Source organism: Schistocerca cancellata, chromosome 1 (assembly GCF_023864275.1).
Source record: "Schistocerca cancellata isolate TAMUIC-IGC-003103 chromosome 1, iqSchCanc2.1, whole genome shotgun sequence".
Lineage (NCBI taxonomy): Eukaryota > Metazoa > Arthropoda > Insecta > Orthoptera > Acrididae > Schistocerca > Schistocerca cancellata.
The window spans coordinates 821674313-821696036 of record NC_064626.1 but is presented as its reverse complement, the minus strand read 5'-3'; the positions used below and the strand labels follow the sequence as shown (position 1 = coordinate 821696036).

The window sequence follows — 21724 nt, the reverse complement described above, 5'->3', positions numbered from 1 at the left end:
TAGAGTCTGTGATACGCCACTGCGTTGAGATGGGTGACGGCAGCTCGTAGCCCGTAGATATAGGTAAGTGTGAGTGTGGTTTACGAAACACACTGTGACCCAAGGAACAGTCTTCTTTTCTGCGGACGAAGACATCTAAGAACTGGAGGTTTCCATTTATTTCTACTTCCATATTGAACCAAATGTTCGGATGAAGGGAGTTAAGGTGCTCCAGAAATGCAGGAAGCGTTGCTGCTCTTTGTGGCTAAACTACGAAGGTGATGTAAACGTATCTCGAGAAACATTTAGGTTTCAACACCGCTGAGGTGTTTTTTCCTCTAAGTCTTCCATAAAAAGGTTAGATACTATGGGAGACAAAGGGCTACCCATAGCAATCCATAGTAAGCACCTGAGGATGACGAGCACCTGTCTCGTTGAAACACTGTGCAGCTTCCACAACATTATCCGACACGACACCCGAGAACCAATGAAGCAGTTGTTACATAGGGAAAGACACAGGCAGCACATCTGATACCTCTAAGAGGAGGTGAGTTCGATGAACTACGCCACAAGAGAAACAAACTGTTGCGCGCGCTCGGATTTTTGTTCACATGTAGGGCCCGGCAAACTATACCAACATTACTCATTATATAGCCTCTGTGGCCGCCAAGAGGATCAAACAACAAGCCACCGTCGCATAAGTGAGGGAAAACATCCGCTATACTAGGCGGGAATTAGACAGTGACTCCAGGAGCTTGCTTTCATTACATCTGGATAGCTCTTCGCATCTGTCAGCGGGTTCCTGGGAACGGGTGAACAGTGCTAAGTCTTTACTTTCGCGATGCCCGTGAGCCAATGTAGTAAGATTGTTTCTTTTTGTTGTTTCTTCCACGAAGTGTATTTGTTTATGTCTGTACCTGACGATACGCCGGCCGGTGTGGCCAAGCGGTTCTAGGCGCGTCAGTTTGGAACCGCGAGACCGCTACGGTCGCAGGTTCGAATCCTGCCTCGGGCATGGATGTGTGTGATGTCTTTAGGTTAGTTAGATTTAAGTAGTTCTAAGTTCTAGGGGACTGATGACCTCAGATGTTAAGTCCCATAGTGCTCAGAGCCATTTGAATCATTTGAACCTGACGATACACTGAGGTGATAAAAGTCACCCAGCGGAGGTTCTAGTCCTCCCTCGGGCATGGGTGTGTGTGTTTGTCTTCGGATAATTTAGGTTAAGTAGTGAGTAAGCTTAGGGACTGATGACCTTAGCAGTTAAGCTCCATAAGATTTCACACACATTTGAACATTTTTGATAAAAGTCATGGAATACTTGGTGATATCGTGGCGAGCCTCCTTTTGCTCCGTGTAGTGCAATAACTCGGCGTGTCATGCACTCAACAAGTCGCTGAATGTCCCCTGCAGAAAGATTGAGATAAGTTGCCTCTGTAGGCGTTAATAAATTGCGAAAGTGTTGCTGGTGCAGGATGTTATACACGAAGTGAACTTCCTGTTATGTCATATAAATATATGATGGGATTCATGTCGGTAGATATGGGTGGCCAAATCATGCGCTCGAATTGGCCAGAATGTTCTTCAAAACAATCACGAACGGCTGTGTTCGGGAACGCGAAGTCAATGAGTGGCTGCATATGATCTCAAAGATGTCGAATATAAGCATTTCTCATCAACGACCGGTTCACTGGGACCGGAGGGCCCAGTTCACTGCATTTAAACAGAGCCAACACTATATGAGCCATTATAGCTTGCACAGTGCCTCGTTGACAACTTGGGTCCGAGGGTTCGTGAGGTCTGCGTCACACTCGAACCCTACCATCAGCTCTCACCAACTGAAACCGGGACTCGTCTGCCCAGTGACGAACCGATTTGGTCACGAGGCGCTGCACACTATGACGTGGTGTTAGCAGAGACACTCAGGTGGGTCGTCTGCCGCCGTATGCTATTATCGCCAAATTTCGTCACACTGTCCTAACGGATCCGTTCACCGTACGTCCCACATTGATTCCTGCACTTATTCCACGCAGTGTTGCTAGCCTATTACCACTGACACTGAGGTAATGTCAGAAATTTGGCATTATCGGCACACTCTTCACGCTGTTTATCTCGTAGTATTGAATTCCCTAACGATTTCCGAAATTGGAATGTCCCATGCGTCTAGCTCCAACTACCATTCCGCGTTCAGAGCCTGTTCACTCCCGTCGTGTGGCTATAGTCACGTCGGAAACAATTTCACATGAATTGCCTGAGAACAAATGACAGGTCCACCAATGCGCTGCCTTTTTATACCCAGTGTACGCGACAATGCCGCCATTTGTACACGCGCATGTCGCTATCACTTGACTTCAGTGTAATTTTGGAGCGTTTCTTTTTGAGCAGGTGTCAGGCAGCGTGCTTACCATAGCGAACGCCGCGCTGCCGTCCTCGACGAGAGCCTCGGTGATCTCCTCCAGCTGTGCGGAGTGCTCCGGGCCGACGAGGCGGCTGTGCCGCTTGGCGGCGCCTCGGCGCGCCTCGCTGCGGGCCAGGTAGTTGACCAGCGCCAGCTGCAGCAGTGCGCCGAACACGAACGCGACGCACATGCCGAGCCACACCTCGACGGCCATGACGTAGTTGACGACGGGCAGCGACGCTCTGACTCCCGAGGTCTGGATGGTGATGGTGAGCACCGTGGTCACCACCAGGCACGTCCGTGCCGTGATGGCTCTCTGATCCAGCCAGAAAGACAGCCACGACACTATCACCAGCATGAAAGTCGGAATGTAGATGTGCACCATGTAGTAGCGGAACTCGCGTTTAAACACCAGTTCCACTTTAAGGCAGCTGTACTCTCCTGTAACATGGAGACAAAGATCAGGTCATCCACATAACCACCCACGTTCTGTAAATTACTGCAAAGTGTGCACTGCCGGCTCAGAAAGGTCCGAGACTGATTTTATATATGCCGTATATGCAACGTCAGCGCTGAGTGACAGCTTCAACTAAAATCTGCAAACGACTGATTCCACCAGTCAGTGAAGTAATGTGTCAGCATGCTAGTGTCACAACGTGGAGTGGAGCACCATCTCTAAATAAAGAGTTCAATTAATTCTGCATAAGACACTGAAGCGCCATAGAAACTGGTATAGGAATGCGTATTCAAATACAGAGATATATAAACAGGCACAATAAAGCGCTGCGATAGGAAACGCTTTTATAAAACAACAAGTGCCTGGTGCAGTTGTTATATCGGTTACTGCTGCTACAGTGGCAGTTTATCAACATTTAAGTGACTCTGAAAGAAGTGTTTTAGTCGGCGGACGAGCGATGGGAAACAGCACCTCCGAGGTAGCGATGAAGTGGGGACTTTCCCGTACGACTAATTCACGAGCGTGCCGTGAATATCAGGAACCTGGTAAAATATCAAATGTCCGACATCGCTGGGGCCGGAAAAAGATCCTGCAAGAACGGGACCATCGACGACTGAAGAGAATCGTTCAACGTGACAGAAATGCAACCCTTGCAGCAGATTTCAGTGCTGGGCCATGAAAAACTGTCAGCGTGCGAACCATTCAACGAAACGTCATCGAAATGGGCTTACGGATCCGAAGTTCGACTCGTGTACCCTTGATGACTACACGATAAAGCTTTATGTCTCGCCTGGGTCCGTCAACACCGACACTGGACAGTTGATAAGAGGAAACATGTTGCCTGGTCGGACGAGTCTTGTCTCAAATTGTATCGAGTGGATGGACGTGTACGGGTATGGAGACAACCTCATGAATCCATAGACCCTGCACGGAAGCAGGGGACTGTTCCAGCTGGTGGAGGATCTGTGTAAGGTTGAACATTGCAGTTGGAGTGATATGGGGCCCTTGGTACTTCTAGATACAACTCTGAGAAGTGACACAGGTCTACCAAAGATACTGCTTACACAACGCTTGTCCGCCCTATTACCGAGCGAGGTGGCGCAGTGGTTAGCACACTGGACTCGCATTCGGGAGGACGACGGTTCAATCCCGTCTCCGGCCATCCTGATTTAGGTTTTCCGTGATTTCCCTAAATCGCTTCAGGCAAATGCCGGGATGGTTCCTTTGAAAGGGCACGGCCGATTTCCTTCCCCATCCTTCCCTCACCCGAGCTTGCGCTCCGTCTCTAATGACCTCGTTGTCGACGGGACGTTAAACACTAATCTCCTCCTCCACCCTATTCTGGAGTATTGATGTGCGGTGGGATCCGCATCAGGTGGGAGTGACGGATGACATCGAAAAAGGACAAAGAAGGGCAGCTCGTTTTTTATTATCGCGAAATAGGGGAGATAGTGTCACAGACATAATACGTGAACTGGAGTGGCAATCATTAAAACAAAGGCGTTTTTCGTTGCTACGGGATCTTCTCATGAAATTTAAATCACCAGTTTTCTCCTCCGATTGCGAAAACATTCTGTTGGCACCCACCTACATAGGGAGACATGATCATCACGATAAAATAAGAGAAATCAGGGCTCGCACGGAAAAATTTAAGTGCTCGTTTTTCCTGCGTGCCGTTCGAGAATGGAACGGTAGAGAGACAGCTTGAAGGTGGTTCATTGAACCCTCTGCCAGGCACTTATTGTGAATAGCAGAGTAATCACGTAGATGTAGGTGTAGACACGTACGTAAGCATCTTGTCTGATCAGCTACATCCATTCATGTCCATTGTGCTTTCCGTCGGACCTGGGCAATTCCAGCAGCACAATGCGACACCCCACACGTCCAGTATTGCTACAGAGTGGCTCTGGAACACTCTTCTGAGTTTAAACACTTCTGCTGGCCACCAAACTTCCCAGACATGATCATTATTGAGCCTATCTGGGATGCGTTGCAAGGTGCTGTTCAGAAGAGGTCTCCAACAGCACGTACTCTTACGGTTTTATGGTCAGCCTCGCAGGATTCATGGTGTCTGTTCCATCCAGCATTACTTCAGGCATTAATCGAGTCCATGCTACGTCGTGTTGCGACACTTGTGCGTGCTCGAGGGGGCCCTATTGATGTTAGGCAGGTGTCCTAGTTCCTTTGGCTCTTCAGTGTATTTTGAAGATGGAAAAATTATTTGCAAAGTAAATCCGGCACTCCTTCACTCCCAAACAAAAACAACGACGCATGGACGACTTTCACGACTTGTTTGAAATCCAAAACGTAGTCAATTGTTTCCTGGAGAGAATCATCGTGAGTGACGAGACTTGGTGCTATCGATACTAACGTACCGCAAAACGACAAACTGCAGAAAAAGACATGAAGGGTAAACACTTTCGTGATCGAACCGCCATTCGAGGCAATGGGTCGAATGAATAAAAAATTGGCCAGATACGAGTAGCACTCGCGCACTGGGAGTTCGATATAAATTTGGAAATTTGTTATAAGGTATTATGGAACACACTACTTAATCTAACTGGAAATAACTTACGCTAAGGACAGCACACACAGCCACGCCCAAGGGAGGACTCGAACGTCCGACGGGGGGAGCCGCGCAAAACCGTGACAAGGCGCCTCGGACCGCTCGGCTACCCCGTGCGGTGGGAGTTCCATATAATTATGTATACGGGCAGTTCATGCATTCTGACAATCGACGATCTCGACTAATTTTTCCTGTTATCGACATTTATACTGGCAACATATCGGTCCCAAGGATTCCCCGACATATGGGAACGTGTTAATTTCAAGTCTGAAATCGAATAACAAATGAGAAAAGAAATGTTTTCTTTCTTGCGATATAATTATAGATTAACAATTTACTGATTTTTCCTTTACTTGTACAGTGAAACCTTTCTTCTTGCCGATTTTCAGTATTTATACGTCAAAAGGAAGTACCTCATATGTTTTGGCAAGTGGGTTTGCGAGTATCAAAGTATGTGACTTAATGGCACTATCTCTTGGCTGCATTGACTTAGAAGGTTAACATTTTTCGTCACCAAGGAACAGTAGCCCTTAATATATGACATAAATTTAAATTTGATTCGTCAAAGCGTTCCTGAGAAAAAGGGTTTTGAACAGTCGGACTGATGGACACTGAAGCGATCCCATAAAGTTTCCGTTTTTACCTGTTGAGATACGGAACCCTAAAAAAGAGAACATTCTCTGGAGAAGATTCCTAGACCATAAGAACATTCTTTGAGAATGTTCTCAGCATATTCTCTGACGAGGGAGTTATTTATCACTACCTCCCCATCTTCTTGAGAAAGTTCTCGGTGTGTGTGCCATGTCCGGATAGAATACAAGGGTAATCTTACATTTCATTCAGCTCGCTAACCATGCACATTATTCAGTGTACAAATATATAACTGGCATCAAAGTGTTCTGTAAGAGAGGGTTTACGTTCCGATTGTAGTTTTATGTGCGGCAACAAATTATTAAGACTTATTAATAAGACAATTTACGAAACTGCATTTTCCGAAGATGCTACAGAATTTTAAATATACGGGAATCTTTTCTGTTATAAAAGACAGTTGAACACAGTATGCGAATGAAATCGTAAGCATTTATCACATTTCCATTTACTTGATGCCGGAACTCTATCAGAGTTTTCTAACACGAGATAATTTTGGTTAAAGCTGACGCGTAATGGTCCGCACACGCCTCAAGTACTTAAGCAGCGGCCCGTGCGGTTTCAGTACGAGAAACATATCGCTAGCTTTGTAATCAACTAGTTCCTCATTTTTCTGACCCACCTACTTATTCTAAACTTAACAAAATATAAGACTTAAGCTTTGGGAAAAAATGATGCTGAAAAGCTGAAAATGTTTGTGACACAGTCGTCTCGTGTATACCCGTCTTCTGCTACACCAGTCCGAAAACCTGGGTCTGCTAAATAGCACGAAAATGTTTTCATTTCCGCTTCTTTGAAACATCACCCGCAATTCTTTAATGATTTTTGGGAAGGAAGTTCACCAGCCAAATAATATTTCTGTTGATAAACCTGTATAAACTTCCACAAAAATGGTTCAAATGGCTCTGAGCACTATGGGACTCAACTTCTGAGGTCATCAGTCCCCGAGAACATAGAACTACTTAAGCCTTTCTCGTGTTTCAAACATACTTGTGACCACTCATGTTGCCCTGTTTTGTTTTTAAATATCCCTTGTTAATCCCATTTGGCATGAGTTCCAAAACTTGGACAGTTTTATACGGTGGATGGCACGAGTATTTTGCAAACAATTTCCTTTGCCCTTACTCATTGCATTTTCCCAGCCTCTTTCCAATGTACCACAGTGTGCCACCTCCTTTACCTAGCTGATTATTGTTTCCCATATTCTTGTAAATTGTTACAGCCAGGAACTTGGATAAGCTGACTCATTGCTCTTTTTATTAATTGGTGTTGTAGTTGAACGATAATATTTTTCTTCGTTTTTCGAAGATACAATTTCAAATTTCTAAACATGTAACGCAGGGTACCAATCTTTGCCTAAATTTGCATTTTTTTATCAAGTTCTTTGGGTATTTGAGCACCGTGTTTCGGATAGTACTTAATTACAGACAACTGCATCATCTGCGAAATTTCACTAAGTTTTATACTATTAATATTCTCTGTTAGTTCATTAAGATGGCAGATGAACAACAAGGGTCACAACAAACTCCATTGGGCTACGTCTGAAGTCGCTTCTACTTCAACAATGGACCATGGCCAACGAGGCTTTTCAAGATCCACAGGAAGAACTGCTTTTTTTAGAAATGAATGTGGCTGATTTTTAAGTAATAGCCCAGATTGAGAGTGGTCTCCAATTATGTTGCTCAAGGGATGCAGATTTAGTTTAGATATGACACACTTTAAGAACGAATTCTCTTCATATTTAATTTTTAATTAAGTAGACGTAATATTTTACATAGGCATCACAATATTAAAGTAATTTACATTGACTGTTCGAAGTTGGCTTTTCATTTGTCTTTTCCATGTCTTCAGGGTTCCCAATGAATATACTTCCCAATGAATATAGTACATTTAGTGCAGCACCCCAAGATAACCTACAAGCTTAAAAACAGATGAGGCGTCATCAAAGCAAAAATTTCAATCTGCTCGGATTCCCTTAGCTCATCATAATACCCAACAAGCATTACTGCAGATGTACCCGCCTAGAAAATGATTCAGTTATTATAAGATACATTTTATCTTCAAGAGCATGGGAAATATGTACCATTATGTTGGGTACAACGACATATGGTAATTTGGAGAAACGAGAAAGAAGACCAAGCAAACTTGGGGTCTTGCAAGCAGCGTTGCTGACTCGATGTTCCATTTGTTTATCTAACAATCTCTTCACGCCATTGTAACTTCCATTATTAATAAGCGAGGACTTCAACGCAAATCGTCATACATGGTGATGCGAAATGAACGATGCACATGGAAGGCAAATATTAGGAGCCACAGGTGGCAACCTAAAAGTACTGACTAATTATTCAGCGGCAACAATCACTTCGCCACTAAGATGAAGATCAACTATCAATGTTACACTTTTCTCCCCTTTTCTTCTGCCTGGCAACAACTCGGACTTGAAAACTTATACAGTAGACTCACTTCGCTTTCAAAAACAAACTCAATATTTACTGGGCAAATACAGAAACAAACAAAAATAAAATTTAAAGGAATGCATTGTAAAATAAATTTCATATGAATAGGGCCTCCCGTCGGGTAGATCGTTCGCTGGGTGCAAGTCTTTCGATTTGACACCACTTCGGCGACTTGCGCGTCAATGGGGATGAAATGACGATGATTAGGACAAGGGGAGAAAATCTCCGACGCAGGGGGGAATCGAATCCGGGCCCTTAGGATTGACATTCTGTCGCGCTGCCCACACAGCTACCGGGGTCGGACAGTGCATTGTTGTGACTACAGTTCAACCATGAAATACGTATTACATAGCTTAGAGGGACTGAGGAATGCTCAACAGCTATAGCTCGACATCTCCGGTATTAATGGGGTATAGGAATCATCAGAAGTTAGATAATTACTAGAAATAAAGAAGCTTTAACGACGAAGTGAAGCAGATTTTGGAAAAAGGAAATAGGACGGGACGGCACATTACAAGCCGCTTAGAAATAGATGCGACATCAACGTATCGAAGATAGTGAGTTTCCCTGTAGGCTCAACTAAAAAAACAGATAATTTTGCATGGTTGAAAAACTTTGTAGATAAAATTACGCCACCAGCTATGCAAGATAAATCATTGTTACTATCAGACAATAATACATGAAGAATCATTTTCAATTCTTTCTACGGAACAGGAATTACAGAAAGTAACTCATTGAATTCCAGTACATCCCCTGTCTTTGACAATATACGCTACCCAATGTTCGGCTATTTACCTTAGAAAACCATCATTTTCTTATTGCAAATAGTGAATAAATTATGATCCAGAAAAACAAGATCAAAAGCTGAACCACTCGTGTTATTATTCCTATATTGAAGCCCAATAAATCCTTCAACTGTCGAATCTTATTGACCAACAGCACTTTCATCTTATATGGTGACTGGAGTCAAGAAAACATCTGCCAGTTTCTCAAATTAACTTCAGGAGAAAAAAGCAAAGATAGATAATTTATTGACATACTTAAAGGTTGTGAACGAAAAGAAACATTAATTGCTGAGCATTGCATATACGTAAGATACATGATGAAGAGAAAATAAATACTTATCTCACAATTAGGAAAGGCTTCCCAAACAATAATGTTTATACAGTGGATCTGAAATTTCACAACAGAAAGAAAGCTGCTGCTTAGCTCGGTGGAGAAAATCATTGGTCTGAGATTAGCAAATATTCGCCTATCGCACTCATACAGGAGGTATAGAATACGAGTATATCAGTTACAAGAAGACACCTCAGTTTATATTTCAGAATCAGACACCATTCCCAAATGAGTTCTATTCGCAGAGCAACGGCAACTGTACCATTCTATTCCCACATAATGAATAAAACACCAACAATGGTTTAACTAATATTATATTATAGTTTAAGATCGGTTTCGGAATAAAGTAATTCTGACTTCTGGCATATACTGTTATGATGGAAACAGTACGTTGCAATTATGGATATGCAGTAATTCAAAAATGAGTTCTACCCCATGAACATTGGACCTTTCCGTTGGTGGGTGTCTTGCACGCGTCAGCGATACAGATAGCCGTACCATTGGTGCAACCGCAGCGGGAGGATATCTGTTGAGAGACCAGACAAATGTGTAGCTCCTGAAGAGGGGCAGTAGCATTTTCAGTAGTTGCAGGGGCAACAATCTAGATTATTGACTGATATGACCTTTCAGCACCATCCAAAATGGCCTCGTTGTGTTGGAACTGCGAACGCCTGAAAGCAAGGGAAAAGCGCAGCAGTAATTTTTCCCGAGGGCGTGCAGCTCTACTATATGGTTAGTTGTAGGTGAGTTTAGTTATTTGGGCAGCAAAATAACTGATAATGGCCAAAATAGAGAGGATATCAAATGAAGACTCACAATGGCAAGAGAGTTGTTTCCGAAGAAGAGAAATTTGTTAATTTCGAATATAAATTTAAGTTTTAGAAAGTCTTTTCTGAAAGTGTTTGTATGGAGTGTAGCCGTGTATGCAAATCAAACGAGGACGATAATCATTTTTGACAAGAAGAGGATAGAAGCCATTGCAATGTGTTGCTACAGAAGAACGCTGAAGAGTAAGTGGGTAGATTGCGTAACTAATGAGGAGATACTGAATAGAACTGGGGAGAAAAGAAATTTGTAGCACAATCTGACTAGAAGAAGGGAACAGTTGATAGGACACATTTGAGACATTTAAGGGATCACCAGTTAATACTGAATGGAAGTATGGAAGATAAAATTTATAGAGAGATATCAAGAGATGAATGTTGTTTTTGTGATTTACTGCAGCTATCCATGCTACTCTATCCTATGCAAGTCTCTTCGTCTTCGAGTAGCTACTGCAACCTACATCCTTCTGAATCTGCTTACTGCATTCATCTCTTGTTCTCCCTCTACGATATTTACGCCCCACGCCTCCCTCAAGTATTAAATTGGTGGTCCCTTGATGCCTCAGAACATGTCCTACCAACAGATCCCTTCTTCTAGTCAAGTTGTGCCACAAACTCCTCTTCTCCCCAATCCTATTCAGTACCTCCTCATTCGTTATGTGATCTACCCATCTAATCTTCAGCATTCTTCTGTAGCACCACATTTCGAAAGCTTCTATTCTCTTCTTGTCCAAACTATTTATTGTCCATGTTTCACTTCCATACATGGCTATACTCCATACATATACTTTCAGAAACGACTCCCTGACACTTAAATCTATACCCGATGTTAACAAATTTCTCTTCTTCAGAAACGCTTTCCTTGCCATTGCCAGTCTACATTTTATATCCTCTCTACTTCGACCATCATCAGTTATATTGCTCCCCAAATAGCAGATCTCCTTTACTGCTTTAATAGTCTCATTTCCTAATCTAATTCCCTCAGCATCACCCGACTTAATTCGACTACATTCCATTACTCTCGTTTTGCTTTTGTTCATGTTCATCTTATATCCTCCTTTCAAGACAATGTCCATTCCGTTCAACTGCTCTTCCAAGTCCTTTGTTGTCTCTGACAGAATTGCAATGTCATCGGTGAACCTCAAAGTTTTTATTTCTTCTCCATGGATTTTAATACCTATTCCGAATTTTTCTTTTGTTTCCTCTACTGCTTGCTCAATATACAGATTGAATAACAACGGGGATAGGCTACAACCCTGTCTCACTCCCTTCCCAACCACTGCTTCCCTTTCATGTCCCTCGACTCTTATAACTGCCATCTGGTTTCTGTACAAATTGTAAATAGCCGCTCGGTCCCTGTATTTTACCCCTGCCACCTTCAGAATTTGAAAGAGAGTATTCCAGTCAACATTATCAAAAGCTTTCTCTAAAACGTAGGTTTGCCTTTTCTTAACCTAGCTTCTAAAATAAGTCGTAGTGTCAGTATTGCCTCACGTGTCCCCATATTTCTACGGAATCAAAACTGATCTTCCCCAAGGTAGGCTTCTACCAGTTTTTCCATTCGTCTGTATATAATTCGCGTTAGTATTTTGCAGCCGTGACTTATTAAACTGATAGTTCGGTAATTTTCACATCTGTCAACACCTGCTTTCTTTGGGATTGGAATTATTATATTCTTCTTGAAGTCTGAGGGTATTTCGCATGTCTCATACATTTTGCTCACCAGATTGTAGAGTTTTGTCAGGACTGGCTCTCCCAAGGCTGTCAGTAGTTCTAATGGAATGTTGTCTACTCCCGGGGCCTTGTTTCGACTCAGGTCTTTCAGTGCTCTGTCAAACTCTTCACGCAGTATCATATCTCCCATTTCATCTTCATCTACATCCTCTTCCATTTCCATAATATTGACCTCAAGTACCTCGCCCTTGTATAGACCCTCTATATACTCTTTCCACCTTTCTGCTTTCCCTTCTTTGCTTAGAACTGGGTTTCCATCTGAGCTCTTGATGTTCATACAAGTGGTTCTCTTATCTCCAAAGGTCTCTTTAATTCTCCTGTAGGCAGTATCTGTCTTACTTCTAGTGAGATAAGCCTCTATATCCTTACATTTGTCCTCTAGCCATGCCTTCTTAGCCATTTTGCACTTCCTGTCGATCTCATTTTTGAGACGTTTGTATTCCTTTTTGCCTGCTTCATTTACTGCATTTTTATATTTTCTCCTTTCGTCAATTAAATTCAATATTTCTTTTCTCACCCAAGGATTTCTATTAGCCCTCGTCTTTTTACCTACATGATCCTCTGCTGCCTTCACTACTTCATCCCTCAGAGCTACCCATTCTTCTTCTACTGTATTTCTTTCCCCCATTCTTGTCAATTGTTCCCTTATGTTCTCCCTGACCCTCTGTACAACCTCTGGTTTAGTCAGTTTATCCAGGTCCCATCTCTTTAAATTCCCACCTTTTTGCAGTTTCTTCAGTTTTAATCTACAGTTCATAACCAATAGATTGTGGTCAGAGTCCACACCTGCCCCTGGAAATGTCTTACAATTTAAAACCTGGTTCCTAAATCTCTGTCTTACCATTATAAAATCTATCTGATACCTTTTAGTATCTCCAGGGTTCTTCCATGTATACAACCTTCTTTTATGATTCTTGAACCAAGTGTTAGCTATAGTGTTAGAGGACATGATAAGACTGAATCATCTTCCAATCCTGGTGTTTTTCGTTCCTTGATTACTTTTAGTGCAGAATTAGACTCTGTATTAAAATCGCATTTAGAGAAAGCTACAGTTTTCAAAGTAACCTCAAAGACCATCTAGAATGAACTCCTCCAGTGCATGCTTCAATTCTGCGAAGAGGAAATTAGAAAGGAAATTAAGGATGCTGAGCTTCTGGGCGTAATAGCTGACGAAAGTAGTGACGTAGCCTGTGTTTTCCAGATGGTTATAATATATGGGTACATCATTCACGGAAAACCAGTTGAAAGATTAGCCTCTCCTCTAAGAACAGCAGTTCTAGACGAAATAGTGCGAAAACGACTGCCACGTTCAGTGCCTAATCGTTGTAATTTTCAGTCAAGGAGATTCAATACCGTTTTCGAATATAGGGAAGATATTATCACGTGCATGAATAATATGAGCTATGGGGAAAAATTGTGTAATGAGAACACGATCCTGCAAGCCTGTGGCTTAGTAACAATTTTGAAGGATGAAAAGTTCATTTTTTGGCTTTCATTTTTTCATAAAATCATGATCCATGTGGATATTTTGTATAACGAGCTACAAAAAAGGGATATTATCCCAACTTACGTACAAAATCATCTGACAGCTTTTGAGCGTGAAATTGCGATCATTAGGGAAGAAGTGATTGAAAATTCAACAGGTTACACGAGTACCATAAAACAGGGAGAACTGGAGATGGCGCAGCGATGTGTAATCTACTGCGGGAGGCAAAAGAAGTATGTGATGTCATAAGTTACGAGCCAAAAGAAAGATTCAAGTTCACTGGACACCTAGTTGCAGCCTCTCTCTTTCTACCAGAGAAATTCGCTTCTTGCTCTTCCAGTTTTCCAGAAACTTCTTTCAGAGCTGCTATAGAATGCTACTCTTTTTTGGAAGCAAAGAAACTTTGAACAGAACTCTCTGTTATTTATGGAAGAGAGGAGTTCAAAAACATGTGTGGAGCTTTGAGCTTTCTGGATTACATAACAGACAATAATATTTTTGATACACTGAGCGAATCTGTGAAGCTCCTGAAAGCGATAATTACAATTCCAATGACCACATCAAAAGCAGAACGTTATTTTTCTTCGCTGAAACGCGTCAAAGCCCTCTTGCGGTATACTGTGGACCAAGAAAGACTATCAGCACTCGTGATGCTCTCTATTGAACGAGACCTCGTTTTAGGAATTGCAGACTTCAATCAAGAGTTATTGAAAGATTTGCAAATATGAAGGAAAGAAGAGTAGACTTCCACATCCAAATTCAGAGATAAAATCGAGCGGCGTTAGCATCAGTCCTGCTGAAAAAGGTTAGTAAGGCATGCCTACCACTTTTTGAGTACATAGAGCTGCAGTTGATTTTAATTCCTTTTCTTCTGCAAAAGTAATACTGTTTTCTGTGTTCACCTTTTGGTTTTATTATGAGTAGATGGAGTGACAGAAGCGAGCGGTCTGTTTATATCAGGTGCTACAAAAACATGAGCAGTGTACTGATTTTCTCTCTTTTGTTGATGTTTTCCTTCGTGACCAAAGCGCACCACCATCTTCTTTGGTCACGAGCCACCACTGAAGTCTACAGATGCTATAAACGTAGGTTTGCCTTTCTTTAACCTGTCTTCTATGAGAAGTCGTAGGGTCAGTATTTCCCCCCGTGTTTCTACATTTCCCCCGAATCCAAACTGATCTTCCTCCAGGTCGACTTCTATCAGTTTTTCCATACTTCTGTAAAGGATTCGTGTAAGTGTTTTGCAACTGTGACTTATCAGACTGATAGTTCGGTAATTTTCACGCTTGTCAGCACCTGCTTTCTTTGGAATTGGAATTATTATATTGTTCTTGAGGTCTGAGGGTATTTCGCCTGTCTCATACATATTGCTCACCAGTTCGAAGAGTTTTGTCATGGCCGATTCTCTCAAGGCTATTAGTAGATCTAACGAAATGTTGCTTACTCCTGGGGCCTAGTTTCGAATCAAGTCTTTCCGTGCTTTGTCAGATTCTTCACGCAGTATTGTATCTCCCTTCTCATCTTCATGTACTTCCTCTTCCACTTCCACAATATTGCCCTCAACTACATCTCCTTGCATAGATCCTCTATATACTCCTTCCATCTTTCTGCTTTCCCTTCTTTGCTTAGCACTGGTTTTCCATCTGAGCTCCTGATATTCATACAAGTGGTTCTCTTTTCTTCAAAGGTCTCTTTAATTTTTTTACACGCAGCCTCTATCTTACCTCTACTGATATATGCTTCTTCATCCTTATATTTGAACTATAGCCGTTCCTGCTTAGCCATTTTGTACTCCCTGTCGATCTCATTCCTTAGACGTTTACATTCCCTTTCGTCTGCTTCATTTACTACGTTTTTATATTTTCTCCTTTTTCTTCTTGTGTTACCCAAGGATTTCTACTAGCCCTACTTGATCCTCTGCTGCCTCCACTACTTCAGTTCTTAAAACTAACCATTTTTCTTCTACTATATTCCTTTCGCCTGTTCCTGTAAATCGTACCATAAAATTCTGTCTGAAACTCTATACAATCTCTGGTTATTTCAGTTTATCCAGGTCCTATTTCCTTAAATTCCTGCCTTTATGCAGTTTCTTCGGTTTTAATTTGCAGTTCATAACCAATAAATTGTGGTCAGGGTCCACATCTGCCCCTGGAATGTCTTACAATTTAGAACCAGTTTTCGAAATCTCTGTCTTACCATTCTAAACCAATGTGAAACATTTAGAACCTGGTTTCGAAATCTCGTTCTTACCATTATAATTCAATCTGAAACCTTCCAGCGTCTCCAGGTCTCTTCCACGTATACCACCTTCTTTCATGATTCTTAAACCAAATGTTAGCTGTGATTAAATTATTCTCTGTGCAATATTTCATCAGGCAAGTTCCTCTTTGATTCGTTTCCCCAAGTCTATGTTCACCTACAAATTTTCCGTCCCTTTTTAGTCCCTCATGACTTAAATTTTCGTCTCCCTTAACTATCCAAATAATTTCTTTAACTCATCGTACATTTCCTCAACCTCGTTTGCGGATACAAATTGCACTTCTGTGGTGGGTGTGGGCTTCGTGTCTATATTGGCTACAATAATACGTTAACTATGCTGTTCATAGTGGCTTATTCTTGTTCCTGTTTTTTATTCATTATTAAACCTACTCTTGAATTACCCCAATTGATTTTGCAATTCCGTATTCACCTTACAAGAAGTCCTGTTCCTCCTGCCACCGAATTTCACTAATTCCCACTATATCTACCTTTAACCTATCCATTTCTCTTTTAAAATTTTCTAACCTACCTGCCCGATTAAGGAATCTGACATTCCACTCTCCGGTCCGCAGAACGCCACTTTCGTTTCTCCTGACAACGACGTCCTCCTGAGAGATGAATGCAGTACGTATATTCAGAAGGAAGCGGGTTGCAGTAATTATTCGGAGATGAAGAAGCTTGCACAAGATAGGGTAGCATGGATAGCTGCATCAAACCAGTCTTCGGACTGAAGACCATAAAAACAACAGCAAACTGATGACCAGCCATTGCTCACATAGAGTGAAAAAGCAGTTTAGGTCATCTTCGACCCCACGCTATCTGTGGAATAATGCTAAGTATCCCAGTTTATAAATAGGACACCTAAGACGTTATAAAAATAAGAAAATCCTTTTCAAAACAGCTAACCAATTACAATGAAGAGCCAAAGAAACTGGTACACCTGCATAATATCGTGTAGGGCCCCCGCGCGCACGCAGAAGTGCCGCAACATGACGTGGCATCGACTCTAATGTCTGAAGTAGTGCTGGATGGAACTGACACCATGAACCCTGCAGGACTGTTCACAAATCCGTAAGAGTACTAGGGGGTGGAGTTCTCTTTTGAACAGCACGTTGCAAGGCATCCCAGATACGCTCAATAATATTCATGTGTGGCATGTTCGGTGGCCAGCGGAAGTGTTTAAACTCAGAAGAGCGTTCCTGGAGCTGCTCTGTAGCAATTCTGGGTATGTGGTGGGTCGCATTGTCCTGTTGGAATTGTCCAGGTCCTTCGGAATGCACAATGGACATGAATGGATGCAGCTGATCAGACAGGATGCTTACATACGTGTCACCCATCAGAGTCGTATCTACACTCCTGGAAATGGAAAAAAGAACACATTGACACCGGTGTGTCAGACCCACCATACTTGCTCCGGACACTGCGAGAGGGCTGTACAAGCAATGATCACACGCACGGCACAGCGGACACACCAGGAACCGCGGTGTTGGCCGTCGAATGGCGCTAGCTGCGCAGCATTTGTGCACCGCCGCCGTCAGTGTCAGCCAGTTTGCCGTGGCATACGGAGCTCCATCGCAGTCTTTAACACTGGTAGCATGCCGCGACAGCGTGGACGTGAACCGTATGTGCAGTTGACGGACTTTGAGCGAGGGCGTATAGTGGGCATGCGGGAGGCCGGGTGGACGTACCGCCGAATTGCTCAACACGTGGGGCGTGAGGTCTCCACAGTACATCGATGTTGTCGCCAGTGGTCGGCGGAAGGTGCACGTGCCCGTCGACCTGGGACCGGACCGCAGCGACGCACGGATGCACGCCAAGACCGTAGGATCCTACGCAGTGCCGTAGGGGACCGCACCGCCACTTCCCAGCAAATTAGGGACACTGTTGCTCCTGGGGTATCGGCGAGGACCATTCGCAACCGTCTCCATGAAGCTGGGCTACGGTCCCGCACACCGTTAGGCCGTCTTCCGCTCACGCCCCAACATCGTGCAGCCCGCCTCCAGTGGTGTCGCGACAGGCGTGAATGGAGTCACGAATGGAGACGTGTCGTCTTCAGCGATGAGAGTCGCTTCTGCCTTGGTGCCAATGATGGTCGTATGCGTGTTTGGCGCCGTGCAGGTGAGCGCCACAATCAGGACTGCATACGACCGGGGCACACAGGGCCAACACCCGGCATCATGGTGTGGGGAGCGATCTCCTACACTGGCCGTACACCACTGGTGATCGTCGAGGGGACACTGAATAGTGCACGGTACATCCAAACCGTCATCGAACCCATCGTTCTACCATTCCTAGACCGGCAAGGGAACTTGCTGTTCCAACAGGACAATGCACGTCCGCATGTATCCCGTGCCACCCAACGTGCTCTAGAAGGTTTAAGTCAACTACCCTGGCCAGCAAGATCTCCGGATCTGTCCCCCATTGAGCATGTTTGGGACTGGATGAAGCGTCGTCTCACGCGGTCTGCACGTCCAGCACGAACGCTGGTCCAACTGAGGCGCCAGGTGGAAATGGCATGGCAAGCCGTTCCACAGGACTACATCCAGCATCTCTACGATCGTCTCCATGGGAGAATAGCAGCCTGCATTGCTGCGAAAGGTGGATATACACTGTACTAGTGCCGACATTGTGCATGCTCTGTTGCCTGTGTCTATGTGCCTGTGGTTCTGTCAGTGTGATCATGTGATGTATCTGACCCCAGGAATGTGTCAATAAAGTTTCCCCTTCCTGGGACAATGAATTCACGGTGTTCTTATTTCAATTTCCAGGAGTGTAGACGTATCAGGGATCCAATATCATTCCAGCTGCACACACCCCACGTCATTACAGAGCCTCTACCAGTCTGAACAGTCCCCTGCTGACATGCAAGTCCATGGATTCATGAAGTTGTCTCTATAACCGTACACGTCCATCCTCTCGATACAATATGAAACGGGACTTGTCCGACAAGACAACATGTTTCCAGTCATCAACAGTCGAATGTCGGTGTTGACGGGCGCAGGTGAGGTGTAAAGCTTCGTGTCGCGCAGTCATTAAGGGTACACGAGTGGGCTTTCGGCTCCGAAATCCCATATCGATGACTTTTCGTTGAACTGTTCTCACGCTGACAATTTTTGAGGGCCCAGCATTGAAATCTGGAGCAATTTGCGGCAGCGTTGCACTTCTGTCACGCTGAACGATTCTCTCCAGTCGTCGTTGGTCCCGTTCTTGCAGGATCTCTTCCTGGCTGCAGCGATGTCGAAGATTTGACGTTTTACAGGAATCCTGATATTCACGGTACACTCGTGAAATGGTCGTACGGGAAAATCTCCACTTCATCGCTACTTCGGAGATATTGTGTCCCATCGCTCGTGCGCCGACCTTGACATCACGTTCAAACTCACTCAAATCTTGATATCTGCCTCTGTAGCAGCAGTAACCTATCTAACAATCGCACCAGATACTTGTTGTCTTATACAGGCGTTGCCGACCGCAGCGCCATATTATGCCTGTTTACATATGTTTTTTTTTTTAAATACGTATGCCAATAGCAGTTTTTCTGCCGCTTCAGTGTATATCTAGATGTACAGGTTCCCTTCCTCCCTAGTGTATAGAGTATCCATACTGATTGATTTTGTTTTCCCGCTCGCGGTTTTAAACCTTTCACCAACCACAGCGACATGCAACAACGTTATTTGCGTCATGTGCGGCGTCTCTCCCCTCAACTCTTTACTTTTTTCCTGTTAGTATGAAGTGAAGAGCAAGACGGTGATTTATGTCGGAATCCTATGTAAGTATGGTCCTTTTCCTCTTTTTAATATTTCTTAGGTGTTTCGTGATTCTGCAGACGTTGGTTTTCTAATGGATTGTTTCATTTGCGGAGTAAGAAAAACTATATGGGATACACTCAAAAATAAAATTACCCTATACAGAATTTTATAGCATCATAAAAAGTCATACTAATTTCTTTTGGCCATAAGACTGGATTTAAAAGGTAGTCACTACTTAGCAGTTAAAGATGAGATCCCACCGAAACCAACAACAACAAAAGAAGCATCTCGAGTTTAATAAGGATGAGGCTAAACTACTGGAATTTTACAAGCCATTTTTAACGCCTTCTTCGACGCGGAACACATTAGTATGAGTGTGGAAAGAAGCAACTGTCAATGTGAAACACTTTGCTATTTGCTTGCCGTCTACAAAGAATTCTACAGGTAAAGACAATGAAAAATCTGATAACGGAAGACGTATCTTTCCTTGTATCCATCAGCACTCTCTTTCGATCAGGAGTTGTTGTCATCTTTGATCTAGTGACAAATATCCAAACAAAACGAATTTATACACTCAGAGCACGTTCAAAATAATAACACTAACGGTATACATAGATAGAAAATAGTGTAACATCAGTTAATGAAAGGTTATGATTGCAATGTTTACTATGTAATATGATACTTTAGCAAAGTTATTTTGTTGCTATAGTGAAATTTGTTTTTAAATACACGTTGCCATTACGTAATCTGTAGTTATTTCCAACTTGTTTTTTCTGTCTTGTGTACACGTATGATGGATGTAAGGACAAGAGGTTGAAACTAATAAGGAACCAAACAAATCAAAATAAAAATTATATTCCACCGTTGTCTCGCACTTGAGTCAAAGAATGTTCCGTCAGTGGGGTCCTGAATAGGATCACAGTTCACTCCAAATCAGGCGGTAGTGAACATGTTCCATCTATCTCAACTAACTCAAACGATAGTGGCAGTGGTAAGGGGGACGTGGAGGGAATAACGTATTCCGAAAAAATACAAAATATATGAATACGTAATCGAGAGGATAGTGGACTACTGTTGACGGTGGGACTAACTACAATGAGGTGACAAATTCATGGGATACCTCCCAGTATCGTGTCGGACTTTTTTTTTTGCCTGGAGTAGTGCAGCAATTCGACGTGCAAAGGGCTCAGCAAGTCGTTAAAAGACCTATGTAGAAATATTCAAAAATGTTCAAAAGTGTGTGAAATCTTAAGGGACTTAACTGCTAAGGTCATCAGTTCTTAAGCTTAGACACTACTTAACCTAAATTATTCTAAGGACAAACACACACACCCATGCCCGAGGGAGGACTCGAACCTCCGCCGGGAACAGCCGCACAGTGCAGAAATATTGAGCCATGCTCCCTGTATAGGGTTGTTCGTGGTGGGAGACAATGCTTGAAATTCTGTATCCTCAGCATACTCTTCACACTATGGATCTCGGAATACTGAATTCGTTATCGACTTCCGAAATGGAATGCACTTCCGTCTAGTTCTATCTACCCTTTCGCGTTCAGCGTCTGTTAATTGGCGCCACGCGGCCACAATCACGTCGGAAATCTTTTCACCTGGATCATCTGAGTGCAGATGACAGCTCCGCCAGTCCACTGCCCTTTTATAGCCTGTGTACGTGATACTACCGTCCTCTGTATATGTGCATATCGCTATCCCATGTCTTTGGCACCTCATTGTATAAGTTTATATGCTCGATTATTGGAATTCATAAGCGTTTATGGAAACTAGAGACCTCAAATATGAAAGAAAAATGAAGCAAAGGAAAAATGGAAATATTTACTTTATTCGCAACTAACGAGCATTGTCTTAAGGAATGGAAATTGGAAATTTGTGGTAATTCATATGGAACCAAACTGCTGAGGTCTTCGGTCCCTAGGCTTACACACTACTTAATATAACTTACACTGACTTACGCAAACGACAACACACACACACACACTCATGCCAGAAGGAGGACTCCAACCTCCGACGGGGGCAGCCGCGCGAACCGTGACAAGGC

General features: G+C 43.2%; 1 protein-coding gene across 1 annotated transcript in view; it reads right to left on the bottom strand.

Annotated features, from left to right (window-relative positions):
- Nucleotides 1-21724, bottom strand: part of LOC126188437 (glutamate-gated chloride channel-like) — a 161984-nt gene that overhangs the window by 8340 nt on the left and 131920 nt on the right. The window contains exon 9 of the mRNA XM_049930043.1: nt 2385-2818. Within this exon, the coding sequence (XP_049786000.1) occupies nt 2385-2818 (434 nt within the window). The remainder of the gene's footprint in view (nt 1-2384; nt 2819-21724) is intronic.